At 39.4% G+C, this 13,704-nt stretch overlaps 1 protein-coding gene across 3 annotated transcripts in view; it reads right to left on the bottom strand.

The window, feature by feature from the left end:
- Positions 1-2,919: 2,919 nt before the first annotated feature.
- Positions 2,920-13,704, bottom strand: part of FNIP1 (folliculin interacting protein 1) — a 275,317-nt gene continuing 264,532 nt past the window's right edge. For all 3 annotated transcript variants that reach the window (XM_069199195.1, XM_069199194.1, XM_069199196.1), the window contains one exon: positions 2,920-7,691. In XM_069199195.1, the coding sequence (XP_069055296.1) occupies positions 7,613-7,691 (79 nt within the window). In that variant the 3' untranslated portion in view covers positions 2,920-7,612. The remainder of the gene's footprint in view (positions 7,692-13,704) is intronic.

The following is a 13,704-nucleotide window of genomic DNA, read 5'->3' as shown; positions in this document are numbered from 1 at the left end:
TTTTCACTCACAGGTGGATTCCATGGAACCCCTGCCAAACCCACAAAATCATTAGGCACGCACAATAGAGGGCATTTCACTATATGAATATTTATTGTACACTATTTGTCTATAAATCAAATGTATTAGAATAATTTTAACTACAATAAACGCCTCTGCTATAATTATGCATATTAGGGCAAAGATCAAACTTGCCTCACTCGCATTTCCTCACACATCCCTACTCCCAACAATTTTACCTTAATTGATTGTAACCAGCCTTCTAATGGCATGATTGAGTTTGTTTTGGCTATACACCAATATGCTAATGCTAATTGCTGTGTTATGCAATGTCTTCCCGCATAATGACTGGAGACCTTCAGACTCAAAGCGTGAGCATCGTGGTTCACACTTTCTCCAGCAAGCAGTCTCTGTGTAACCCTGCTGCGTATACTAATTTAACTATGTTGATACTTTTTCTTGGCACTGTTTTCAATGGAGTGAGGTGGGGGAGAGCTCATGCTTGTCTTCTGAATCATTGTATAAGATACTAGAATAATATATGTTTGTGTAGAATTGTTTGCAGAAGCTTGCTGCTACTTTCCTTCTTCATACAGGTCGGAACAAGCATGAAAGTCTCCTGGTAGCCATCTCTCATTTGTAGTGTACATATAATGCGTGCAGCCAAGGCTCACAACCCAGGTTTCACCCACTCTACTTGACTACAGGATGGGTCTGAAAGACGTTTTGGATGGCTCCAAAGGTCCAGATCTCCCATAGTTCAAATATGTGTGACACACATTAGCCACTTTAGGCTATGAATCCTTGGCCACCAATTTAATAACCGAGATGATAAAAAGTGAATATTTTACTTAAGGGCAGAAAAACAAGTTTACTAACTTCTAGTTATGAAAATCTTAAATCAAGTTGGGGTTTCAAGGAGTATCTCGATTACATTTAAATACAAGCTTTTAAGGTTTTGTGTCTAAAAGTTCGATTGGGGATGTTACCACTGTGAAGTTTAAAGGCCTTTTGGAACTCCCTGGGCCTGTCTACCTTTCTTTGCATTTTGTGATGACACCCCGGAAACGTAAACTCATGTTTTTCTTATTGTGTCTATCCCATTTTTACTTTATGGGCTTTTAGTGATTAACATTCTTTGCCAGGTGAGTGCAGCGACTACTAATTTAGCTTTGTGAGCTGACAACAGTGATTTATATAATTTATGCAGCACTCAGGTTTCTATTGCAACTGTGGAGAAGACGTTAACAGTTTCGAAAACTGAACTTAAATCTGAAACTGATTCTCCACAAGCACACTACGCATTTTATTTTTTGAAGTTCACAAGTACTAGTGCACAGCCTAAATAGAATCCTAATGCATTTTATATTCTGTATAATAATGCACAACTGTTCGATTTATTGTGATGCATGTTGAACTGATTGGTTATTTCTGGAATTCATATCTACAAATAGAGTGTACTGCTCTCAATCTGTTCTTGTACTTGAGAAACAAGCAACAAAAAATAAAAAATAAATTTGCTGCAGATTCTTGATTTTTACGTCCAGCTTATTAGGCAGCACAGTGGTCTATTTGAGTAAGAGCTATGGTAGGAATTTAGGGGCTTGCCGCCCACTCACTGCTTATACACTGGTTGGTTTTGATGTCACTCATTTGCCTGCTTCTTATTTGATGACTTGCCTTGTTCATCCTGTGTCTGTCCCTGCCGTGGAGTATTGCCGATCTAATTGTGTCCTTCCGCTGGTACTGCTAGTAAAATACGTATTTTTTTGTCATAAGCACTCAAAAAGAGTGCATGTGTTTTCCAGCTATCTCCCTAGTGTATGTCTTCTCTCCTTTGCGCCTCATGTTGCTTGCTTTTCTTTGTGATTCTTCCACGCCTCCATGATGTGCTTGCCTTGTATGCTTCTCCCCGCACACTGATTTCTCACCCATGCGCTTATCCCCCAGTTCCATCCATATTGCTCAATCTTGCAGTTTGCTTTTCCTACCCCTCACTTGCACTCTCTGTGTTGCTTTCCCCTTGCCTTTGCAGTGTTTCTTCTCCCCACCTGTGCCCCTTGTGTTGCTTTGCCCCGTCCCCTAAGTTTTGCTTCCTGACACCTCCTTAAAAATAAATAAATAAAATCAACCCAACACTGATTGGCAAATAAAAGGAAAAAAGGCCTGTGTCATTTATGTAATTTTTTTAAGTGTGCCACAAAACGATCTGTTGGCTTTGTCTATGCTTGTTTTTTTATTTGCGCCACTAATATCAACTCATAGTGGTTAGTACTTCTTGCTATCATATATAAACACTTTACTTATTTCCAACAATCCACCTCCTTATCTTTTGATGCACAATAATTACTTCTGTTATCAACTTTACTTATATTATATTAAGGACCAATATCATGCACTTTTGAAGCACAGTGGGATATGTCTGAACTTTTGTAATTGCACACTAGTGACATCTTCTGTATACAGTTCTAAACTACTATATTCATCAAGGATTGCTGAAACAGGGGTCTCCAATGCAGAGGGCAAAGCAAATCATAATTTCAGGGCATATATTATCAATCTGGATGTAAAACAACACTATGGCATATGAAATGAAGATATTCAGTCCCTCAAAGCTGCGTTCCTTTTTTGTTAAAGAAGATAACATTTTCAGCGAGACTCATTTTATGTATGCTTTGAATATTACTTTAGCACATAGTGTAGATTAACTTCATTTGCACAGTATGCGAGGGATAGCACCAAAACCACTGATTGTACCATAATCCTCAAGAGAGAATATGCAAACAACGTGTCACGTGCGATCTAAATTTCTGAAATGGACTGTGATTTTGTTTAGAGCAAATACATTAAACTAATTTATTAACACAACCGTCACACTGAACTTTCAAACATCGTATCTGAAAAAAGGTAACAAGGTCATTGAGACTGCAGTCTGTATTTATTGCACAAAATTCCCCAAAAATTGAGAATGATTATTACAATACAGTGCACATCTTGAAAAATATTTACAAAGCAAGTATAGAACAGCTATGTACACGTATCCAGCACTTTACACATAATGCCATCTGAATAATTTAAACAAAGCAAAAATAGATACAAAACATCTGCCACAGATGGAGGAAAAATATCTGTCATACATTGCTTGCATATTTTTTGTTTGCTATCCCAATGTTTGTGGATTTAAAAATCAGGAAGCCCCAGACCGTATGCTCTAAAATGTTTTTTTAACAATTTGTAAATCAGCAACAGTACGTGTTTACATGCCGACGAATTGCGAAAATGTCAAAACTAATCTGTTAAAAAATACACTCTTCTTGTAATGTATTGTAAAGGTGCGACTGCTATACATTTATTTACAGACACAGTGTGTTTGTGAAAAACACGTGTTTTGCAACAACAAAATTATTTTGACAGTGTACATGATGAATCTAAACAATTCTGTTCATTTGCTGGCCACCTTGCACCAATGGGCAATCTAACAATGAGTGATTCCTCACATTACAGCGCAAAGTTTTTTCCCCATAAAAGAAATGCATGTCTCTAATGTGTCTCTGTGCAGTGCAAAGTTCTTAAAGTGCCCAGCTATGAATGGATGTTTATCTATGTGACTGTATATATGTATCAGCATAATCATTGTAGATCTGTCCCCTTTATGTCTGCAAATACACTATATGTGCTTGAAGCTGACAGGAAGAGTAAGAAAGATCATACACAAGAAGTATTTGAAGACATACAAATGTACAGTAAAACACAGAGCTCTGAAATTACAAACACATACTGTTATGATCTATTACATCTAAAGTTCGACAGAGTGAGCGCATTGCTTACAATCCAACTTTCAGAAACCGTATGTGAAAAGATGCAATATTTTTTGTACGATTTTATGTTTGTTCATGTTTGAGGATATAAATATATGGGACTATTTATCGAAGTGTGCATTCTGAACAATACAGAAGAGTCTTTACTATAAAGGAGAAAAAATATATACAAAAGTCAAGACTGTATTTGTAAGTGCTGCGTTACAAAAATAGTTGTCTTTATTATTTTAATACATGATTTCAATGTGAAGATGACGTTTTTCAAAAATTTCATGTGGTGCCTATATGTTCCTGTTTTATTTACAAAATAATGTTATGATGTATATAAGTAGTAAATGCTTTTAGTTTCTATAAATCCTAGAATTGTTTTGCAGAGGCAGCGGCAGTGAATAAAACAAAGAACAATAGTTTGGGGTGGGGGATAGATCACAGAAACAAGGAAATACAATCTAAACAAAGATAATAGGTGAAACCTCTCAATATAAATTGGTATGATACAGAGAACACAATGTCCTCAGTGATGTGCTGGTGAGAAAGCGCCTCAAGACTGTACAAAGTCTGTGGTAGTGCAACAACCAGGTAATTCCAGCACTTGCTATAGATGCATTATTGCCAGGTTAGACAAAGAAAACGCCTGTAAGAGCGCCTCATGAAGCTACACATTGACATGCATTTTTGAAAGAGTATCATTCAGGTTTAAAATAGGAATGAGAACAGAGGTGCTGCACATGACCTTTTATGCCACCTGCTATGCCCCTCTACATATCTTAAGTCAAAACTTGCTTTTGGATTTAAACAAGTAAGAAGCACATGCTCTGGAAACATTTCTACTAAGGAACATATAGTTCGAGCTTGATGGCTGCAGGATAAGTGGTTATGCATTTTATTTTATTGTTAAGATTCCCCCCTTTTTTGTCTCAAAATTTACTACTGACGGAAAATGTCAGGAAAGGTGGATATGCTCAAGGTATATTTACGAGTGAGAGGGAAACCATTGTACAGGTGAATATAACAAATACTACATTAACCCAGAATAGATCGAATAGGATTTGACAAAACTCCATAATATCCTCAACAACTGTATCCATTATGCAGCCAATATGCCAATTTAAATTAAAATTGTTGTTGTTTATCTACTTTTAAAGATAATCTGCTGGTTGCATTCAGAGCACAAAGCTGGCTGCCCAATCATGAAACGTTGGCCCTTGTTTGTGTACCAATATAGTCACAGTGATAGGAGGAAAGATAAATCACAGGGCTCTCTTCATGGTCATGATCAAATTCAAGTTTGAACAACTCTTTAATTAACAAATCCAAATCCTACAAACATGCATGAGCAATAAGTGTAGCCATATTATTATTAATATATTTTCTAGTGCATGAGATCAGAAATGGCACAAAGGCGCCACTTTGGCTAGGGAGCTCTTAAACAAACTAATCCACTGAGAATGGAAAATGTCATACCTTGTTCTGGAATAACAGAAATGACATGTAGTACTATTAATGAAAGTCAAGAATTTGTGTCAAAGCAAAAAAACTTTCGGTTTGAGCATGTGCTATTTTAAACAACAGAAATCATGCAGTACAAGGTCATTACGTACATACACATGGACAGCTACAGGACTTTGATGTTCATGCTTTGTTTAAGAATACTTTTGATAAGATGACTGATGGTCATGCCTAGAACAGTAAAAACTCTAAGGATATGTGCATAACTCTCAGAACTAGGAAGTAAATAGACAGAAAAAAAGTGAATCACACATGGATATGCTTATCTAACCAGCTAAACAAGATGACCAAGCAAGCGTGGCGGGAAAACATATTTGAATTAGAACACATCTTGATCTACCTTTGAGCTGTCCAGCCACACCACCTGATAAGTGGTGGAAAGCTGTGCCTAATGTTAAAAATAAATTCAGCAAATTTTTCATAAACATTTCTATTACATTATATTTGAATGGTCAATAGAGCTGGACTATAAAAGGTAGAGCTGGAGCCTAAACAGTGTCCACCCTGTGCGCAGGCAAAGAAAAGACTACTGGAGAAGCCTTGCACTCTTATCCATACAATTGCCATGTACGAATATAAACGGTATACAGCACTAAGGACATTCCATCTTGATGCTAGTCCGCTTGCTAATTAATGATGTGCTGGATTTGAAAGACAACTTTTGAACACGACAATTTCAAGGAGGTTGCCGAAAGCAGATCAGATTCATAGCACATGTATGTCATCTACATTTCCGAACAACGAGTTCTAAAGGAGCCTGAAACAAGACCCATTTGCTGCATCCCTCCAGAAAAGGCATTTTATTAGTTGTTTCATTGATAATCTCAGCAGCCTTAACTTCAGTTAAGTGCTTACAATGAGACTACCACCAATCTTGCATGCTGCACGGTCCAAATAAGTAACAGGAGATAAAGATAATTTATGAATGCTGCTTTGTTGAAGCAGATTCAGTCATCGTTGAAAGCAGAGAAATTTGAGAAATTCACCAAGGCGAACTAGAAACAAACATACAAAATATAGAAAGAAGCACAATACAAACACTAGTGACAAGATGTCCAAATAGACTGAGGTAGTACAGACTGGTGACAACGTAATCCATCTGTTGCGAGTCAAATACAATACAAAACACAGACTCCACATGGACGGTGTTTGTACACAATGCTTCTGGCAGCTCCTTGCCAAAGGGTGTGACCATCACATATAGAGGCACAACCACACTTATTTTTTGCTGGTGAATGCAAGACTTTGGAAAACATGGAAACTGCTTAACAATTTATGAACAGTATGATTTTCAGTTTAAGTATACTTGTGACATCAACATACGAGGCCGTGAAATTCAACATATAGCAATCATTTTGCAGCAACTCTTCAGAAAATACAAATCTATTTTCTCCAAGAATGAATACAAATGGATTTGCAATGAGACACTGAAAATCAAGATACTTTTTAAAGATATGATGGGTTGTACCTATAAAATATTTAACAAAAGTGCCAAGCTTTGTAAGACCCTCTTGCCTTACAATATATTTGTTTCCCTTTTGCATAAGAACTGTTCGCTGATAGGCTGTCCTAGGTCGTTTAACAGCCTAAGCCATCAAACAAATCATTTTATGACAATACATATTTTAGTTTTAGTGAGCAAAGTGTAAAATCCTATGTACAACAAACTTTTAATCCCAAAGGGAACTGTTTGGATGTCAGAACAAACTATTTTGATCTTCCAACTTCCAAAAAACAAAACAAAAGGACACTGTCACCTGCAGTGTTCAAATCAAATGTAAAAATTGTCCAGCTCAGAAAACGGGACACCTTGGGTGTGTAGTTCTTCAATTCATATTTACTAGCAGGGTTACTTCAAGAGAACTACATACTACTGAAAATTATTCGATTTTTCAATAAACATCGTCTTACTAGCAAATATTCAAAAGGGGCAAATAGCTGATCAACCAAGGGATGTTCACTAGTAGTCAAGTGGCACCGGAGCCCAGAAGTGTGAGCGACAATGCATTTATGACTGTAATTTAGTACCCAACTTGGGACCTGGCGCCAGTCTTCCTTGTTTGCAGACTTGCTGTACCATTGTCGTCCATATTGTACAATCATCAATATGATGCTTTGAAAAGGGTTCTTTTCTTATTATTTCCCGATGTACAAAAATTTGTTTTCATGTCCATGTGCGAATTTGCCAGTTAAAGACCTTCGGATAAGGAGTTGGGTTCTGCAGGCTTTGCATCATCTTCATTTACTTTTCAACGAAACAGGCTATTCTTTCTGCAGAGTCGCATTTAAAGTAGTATCTGCGCAACATATGGAGAGTGAGTGCTTGCAACAGCTGCTAATAATGGAAGGTCGTTGGATTCAATTCTAAAAGCAAACAAAACAATATTTCAATCTACATGCTAATATGAGGTCTATATGTAATATTAATACAATGATGACATTAAAAGGCAATACATTCCCGTTTCGTTGTCAGTTCCCATGTTCTCAAATAAAAGTGTGTCAGAAAGTATATGAAAATTACACATTGCATTTATGAGCTTTTTTGTTAATGCCCCCAAGCCCTACTCACAGGCGACGAAGATGAAATTGCTTCCAAAGACTCGATTACCAACCTTTGGCAGGGTCATGAACAGCTTCATAGAATGATGTTTAACCATGCCCAGGTGCATCTGGCTCCCACCACTGAAGGCCCAACGAGAGCTGAGCACTAGCTCTCCGCCCACTAGCATATGCAACTTAACATGAATAAACCTTACTCCTTGGCAGTACCTAGTTCTTTCTGAATTCCTTTAAATAAATAAATAAAAAAAACACCTACCTAAAAAGTATATTTATTACATTGTGTTTTAAGGATGAAAACCAGCAGCAGCTTCTAATAACTATTCCACTTTGCTATTTTTCGCTCCCTAAAGCAAGTCATTTTTTTATTTTATGCTCTGTTTGAGGGCCCCATAACGTCAGAAATCTCCTGAGAAGCAACCTTTTTTTTATAACTTATTTTTGTTTTATCTTCAACAAGAAAAAACATAGCTGTAAACCCTGAACAGCAATTCGTATACTCAACCTGGGCACCCTCGGTGTTCCCTTCGATAGGGGAGACTGTGAACATGTCTTCCTAATCTTTTACTCTCTTACTTCTCTGCCACAATCAACCACCAAATAGTTGGGTCTTGGATCAAGACTAACAGCGAGACTGCTGACAAGGCGTGATTGTGATAAAAAAGACTGGATTATTGATTTTTCCAGTGAATGATTGCAAACTTAAATTTGTATGACAGTGTAGCCAAAATGGAGGATGGATGATGCCTTCAGAAAAACAACATCGTCAGAAAATCCTCCACTCCTTTAGGGCTTGCCTATGTGAGATACAGAGATTTTAATCAGAACAGGCCTTGTCAAGTGTCATCTGCTAACCAGTGTAAAGTCTATAAATTGGGTTATTATTTAAAGCTATCAAAGGTGCTCAGCCTTGGACCTATATTTTATTGAAAGATTTTTAATATACTTTTCATTGGGCTTGTAAGCGCCCCAGACAAACTGGGGAAGGGGGGGGGGGGGGGGGGGCGGAGAGGGAGGGGTGGTTCATAAGCATCGAGTTTACATGCTTTTGAGTGGTGCAGTGGTGAAGTGGTGAAGGGCCACCACCATTAACTACTTGATTTTGGGGAACAGGTTTAACTCAGCCTCCGGCCGCCAACAAACAATCTAAAAACAGACAACAGTACAACTGCAACTCAGCTCAATAAAAAAAGGTGGCAGTAGGTTGGAAATGGCATGTTTAACTGTCTCCCCCTCCCTGGCTCACCCAGCTGAAGAGAATCGCTTTACATACATCTAGATGAAACCTCCTGGAATGATAACCACATGATCATTTCTTGGGTGTTAAGCTTTTAGGTATTTCTTAACCATCAAATCATTTGAAGACTGAACGTGATCTATTCTTTTAATACCTGGATGAACTAGTTTTATCTTCATGTGGCCACAAATTTAACATCGTAATCAAGCACATGCTCCACCATAAACTAACTACTCTTTAATTTCACCAAGACCTAGGATTGTGTTAACCTGTCCAGAATATAATCCTTTTTAATTGTGATATTTGACCTGATATGGAGGGAAAAAACGTTGCACATCTCTTTTAGGGTAGACATGTTACACATGCTGTGCATCTAGATAATAACAAATAAGCCAAGACATAGGCCCCATGCACTGCATAATTAGTAGAGCCAGGGCCCAGATTTCTCTCAGAATCCCACCACTCGTACTGCCCAATATTGCTCTTACAGAATACTGATGCTGTTTAGTTTTCCTTCCAACTCATGACAACAATTCCTGATCCTTTATCGGACTTTGCCAGGTTATTTTAGCCCTACCTTCTCCATTTAAAACTGGTTTCATGTATTTCTCTTCCTCCTTCTTCTTTCCCCTTTTCTGCCTTTCTCTCTTATTCTGGGTCAAAGCCTGATGTTTAAAAATAAGTCCTGGTCCCCCCCCAAAAAACTATGCTGGTAGCCACCACCTACAACCACCGGCTGAAATTAAGCAGTGGTCTCATGCTTACTGTGGATTAGAACTGTGCCATAGCTGTATGCTACAGACAAGGCCAATATAAGAGTTGCATGCACTCCTGTTCAGAGGGGACGTGGCATGACAGTTTGTGTTGGACGTTTCTATTTGTAGCAGAATCAAAACTGATCTGCATATGGCTGGTTCTGTCCGAGTTGTGTGATGGCCGAAAAAAATGAGGGACTAGAATGTGGTCCAGTGTAATAGATTAATTCAAGCATTCAACCCATCACTTTTTTGTGTTTTTCGGTCCATGTAGATAACTACTCAGTGGCTTGAGGCCTATGGTGTCTCTGAGTAGACAATGGAAAGATAACTATTTGTTATACAAATAATGCACTATCATTTGGAGGACAGGGGGTGATCATCTCACACAACCAGATAATGTCTCAAGAAGTAAGATTTATAATCTTAAAGATGTGTCACAAGCAAGAGGTGCAAACACTCACTAGACCTCTGAAGAGCCATGAGGAACAGAGAAGAAAATTAGTTACCTGTAACTTTAGTTCCCCAGTATTGGAATGTTTCATAGATTCACATGCTTGAATCATTCCAGTTGTCGAGATGGGAGCCACTGGTGCCTTTAATTAAGTAGTATTAACACAGGCTTAAACCTAAAGGCCTTTAGGCCTCTCAGTTTAGCACTCTATCAGAGTAATTTTAAGAAAAAGGAACAAACTTCAGGGCCCACCAAAGAGGCAACACCATCCTCTAGAACCTTCCAGAGAGAAGCTCCAGTTCCTCAGATTTTCTAGGCACAAGTTCATTTAAAATATAAAAGAGAAAAGAGAGGTGAAGGTGAGCTTTTCCGGGGAGGTGGGCAGGTCACATGTGAATCTATTGAAGATTTCAAAGTAACTCATTTTCTTACTCCAGTATTGGAACTTTCATAGTTTCACATGTTTGGTTCAGAGTAGTAAGCAGTATTGATGCACATTGCATTAAACAGCTGTCTGTTCAATGCATACATTAAGTGCATGTTTAAATAAACTAATACATAATATAAAATTCTAAACATTATAGGCTAATACTTTAATAAGAATTTACCATGTATTTCAAAACCCTTTTTTCTAGGCAATGTGCATACCTGAAATTAGGTGGGATGATAGATATAGCTCACCTTCACTGGAAATCCTTACTGAGGACTGCTTGACCCACCGCTACCTCTCTTTGAGATAATGCATCCAAGCAGTAATGTCTGGAAAAAGTATGACAGCTCCTCCAAGTTGCTGTACTACAAATGTTTTGGAGCAGTACACCTGCAAACAGTACTGCTGATGAGGAAACTGCCCGCGTTGAATGTGCACGGTCAGAGGTTTGCAGTGGCTTGCCCGCTGCCTGGTGGCAAAATCAGATTGCTGACTAAATCCATCTATCCATGCTCTGTTTAAAGAGTGGCTGGCCCCTTCTGGGTGCACTGAAAGCCACAAATAGTTGACTGGTTTTGCGAAATGCTTTGGTCCTGTCCGGATAGAATTTAATGCATCTTTTAATGTCTAAGGAGTGTAATGCCTTCTCCGCTGGAGTTGAAGGATTTGGAAAGAATGTCCCGAAAACTAAGGGCTCCTTTAAATGAAAGTCCGAGAGGATTTTCTGAATGAAACGTGGGTTTGTGCGCAAGATTATTTTATTTTGTCTAATTTGTAAAAAATGGATCATGTATGGGTAGAGCTTGTATCTCACTGACACACCTGGCTGATGTTAGAGCAATAAGGAGAGCCACTTTCCAGGAAAGGAATTTCGTAGAAGCTCTACGAATTAGTTCAAATTGCTGCTTCATGAATTGTGCAAGAACAATATTTAAATTCCAGGAGGGAGGAGGAGGTCTGAAGGGTGGAAAAACTCTGAAAAGCCCTTTTAGAAATCGCTTAATCAATCTAGAGGACTATAACGGATGTGAAGAGTCTGACCGTCTAAGATGCAATCGCTGCCAGGGGAACCTTTATGGAGGAATGGGCAAGACCTGAGTGCGCTAAATATAGCAAATAAGGCAATGTTTGTTCCAGTGATGAGGAAAGAGGATCAATTTGGTGGTGTTGGCACCACAAATAAAATCTCTTCCACTTATATGAACAAGTCTTGTTGTTGCTAATTGCTCTAACTTTGGACAGTATCTCTGCACGACTGCTGAATATTTAGGTGTGCAAACTCAAGGTGCTCAGGAGCCATGCTGATAACTGCATTGATTGAGGATTCGGATGTAAGACTTGTCTGTTGTTCATTGTCAGTAGATGCGGAGATATTCTCCCAGGGATGCAAGACTTCACAGATAGGAGAAGAAGCTCCGTGACAAATGCTGGCGAGGCCAGTATGGGGCTATTAATATTAGTGTGCATGGTTCTCTCCTCATTTTTGTTAGGACTCTCGGGATCAAGGGAATGGGTGGAAAAGCGTAGGCAGAGATTCCTGACCATGCTATGGAAAATGCATTCACCCATGATCCCCTCTGGTGATGCCAGTTTGCGAAGTATTGCCATTTGGTGTTTGACCGGCTGGCGAAGTGGTCAAGGTTGGGTGATCCCCACTGGGAAAATATGTAGTTGACCATGGACAAGTCTAGTTCCCATTCGTGACAGGCTGAGCGAGTCCTCTACCTTGTTCTGGATGCCTGGAAGGTGAACTGCTGTTAGGAGTATGCCATGCTGTACAACCCAGTTCCAAATGTCCTGAGCTTCCTAGGAGAGATGAAGAGATCTTGTGCCTCCCTGCTTGTTGATGTAATGCATGGTAGTGGTATTGTCTGTTCTTATTACCACTTCTGAATCGGCTATCTTCGGAAGGAAAGCCTGCAAGGCTAGGTGGACTGCTTTCAGCTCTGGCAGATTGATGTGCATCATTTGTAACGCCGGTGGCCATTTGCCACTTATCTGCAGGTCCTATAAAACCACTCACCAACCCCCCAGAGAGGCATCTGTGGTGAGCTGTTGAGTAAGGCAATGCACTTTCTTGTTGACCTGCGTGCTGCCGATAAAATGTCTGCTTTTTATCAGCCAGTCGTCTAAGTATGGGAATACTTGATGTTTTCTTCTCCTGAGAAAGGCTGAAATAGGAGCCAAGCACTTCGTGAATATCCTGGGAGCTGATTTTAGACCGAATGGAAGGACTCGAAATTGAAAATGGCTTCCGGCTACCATGAATCTTAGGTTACTGTCTGAGCGGAATTCCTTTTCCTCACTGTGACAGAGGTACCCTTTCTATTGCACCCTTGAGGAGCATTTTGTTGATCTCTCTCTTGAGTTATTGTAGATACTTTGGGGAAGTTTTGCGAGGAGGAGTCGGAAGAGGCATTTGAACAAAACTCCAGTGTGTGTCCACACTTTACCAGCTGTAAGACCCACTTGTCCGATGTTATGGTTTGCCATTGCTGGAGAAAAAATGAGATCTTTCCCCCTAGTTTTGAGGGCAGGTGGTTGGGGGTAGCAAGAGCACTGGACACATCATGCTCTGCGAGCCGAGTCTTCAGTTGGATGAGCTGAGTGTCCCCTGGTGGTAGACCTACTATATGCCACTTGCGGAGGCTGTCTTTGGGTGTATTGCTGTCGAAATTGCCGGGAGGAGGATGCAAACAACAGATATCTAAATTGCTGGTAGCCTCCCCTATATGAAGGCATCCCACCCTCCTCTCGCCGCTCGAAAGGGAGGCTTATGAAATCGGAGGGTTCCCAAAGATTTTACCGTCTCAGTGTTGTATTTAACCAACTGCAATGCCTCACCAATATGTTTGCCGAACAGTGCTTCACCATCAAAAGGAAGATCTAGTATTTTGTCCTGCACTTCAGGACGGAACAAAGTGGCCTTCAGACAACCTTGT

The sequence above is a fragment of the Pleurodeles waltl genome, chromosome 7, assembly GCF_031143425.1.
Source record: "Pleurodeles waltl isolate 20211129_DDA chromosome 7, aPleWal1.hap1.20221129, whole genome shotgun sequence".
Taxonomy (NCBI): Eukaryota; Metazoa; Chordata; class Amphibia; order Caudata; family Salamandridae; genus Pleurodeles; species Pleurodeles waltl.
Note: the sequence above shows the minus strand (reverse complement) of the source record. Positions and strands in the feature narration are given on the sequence as shown.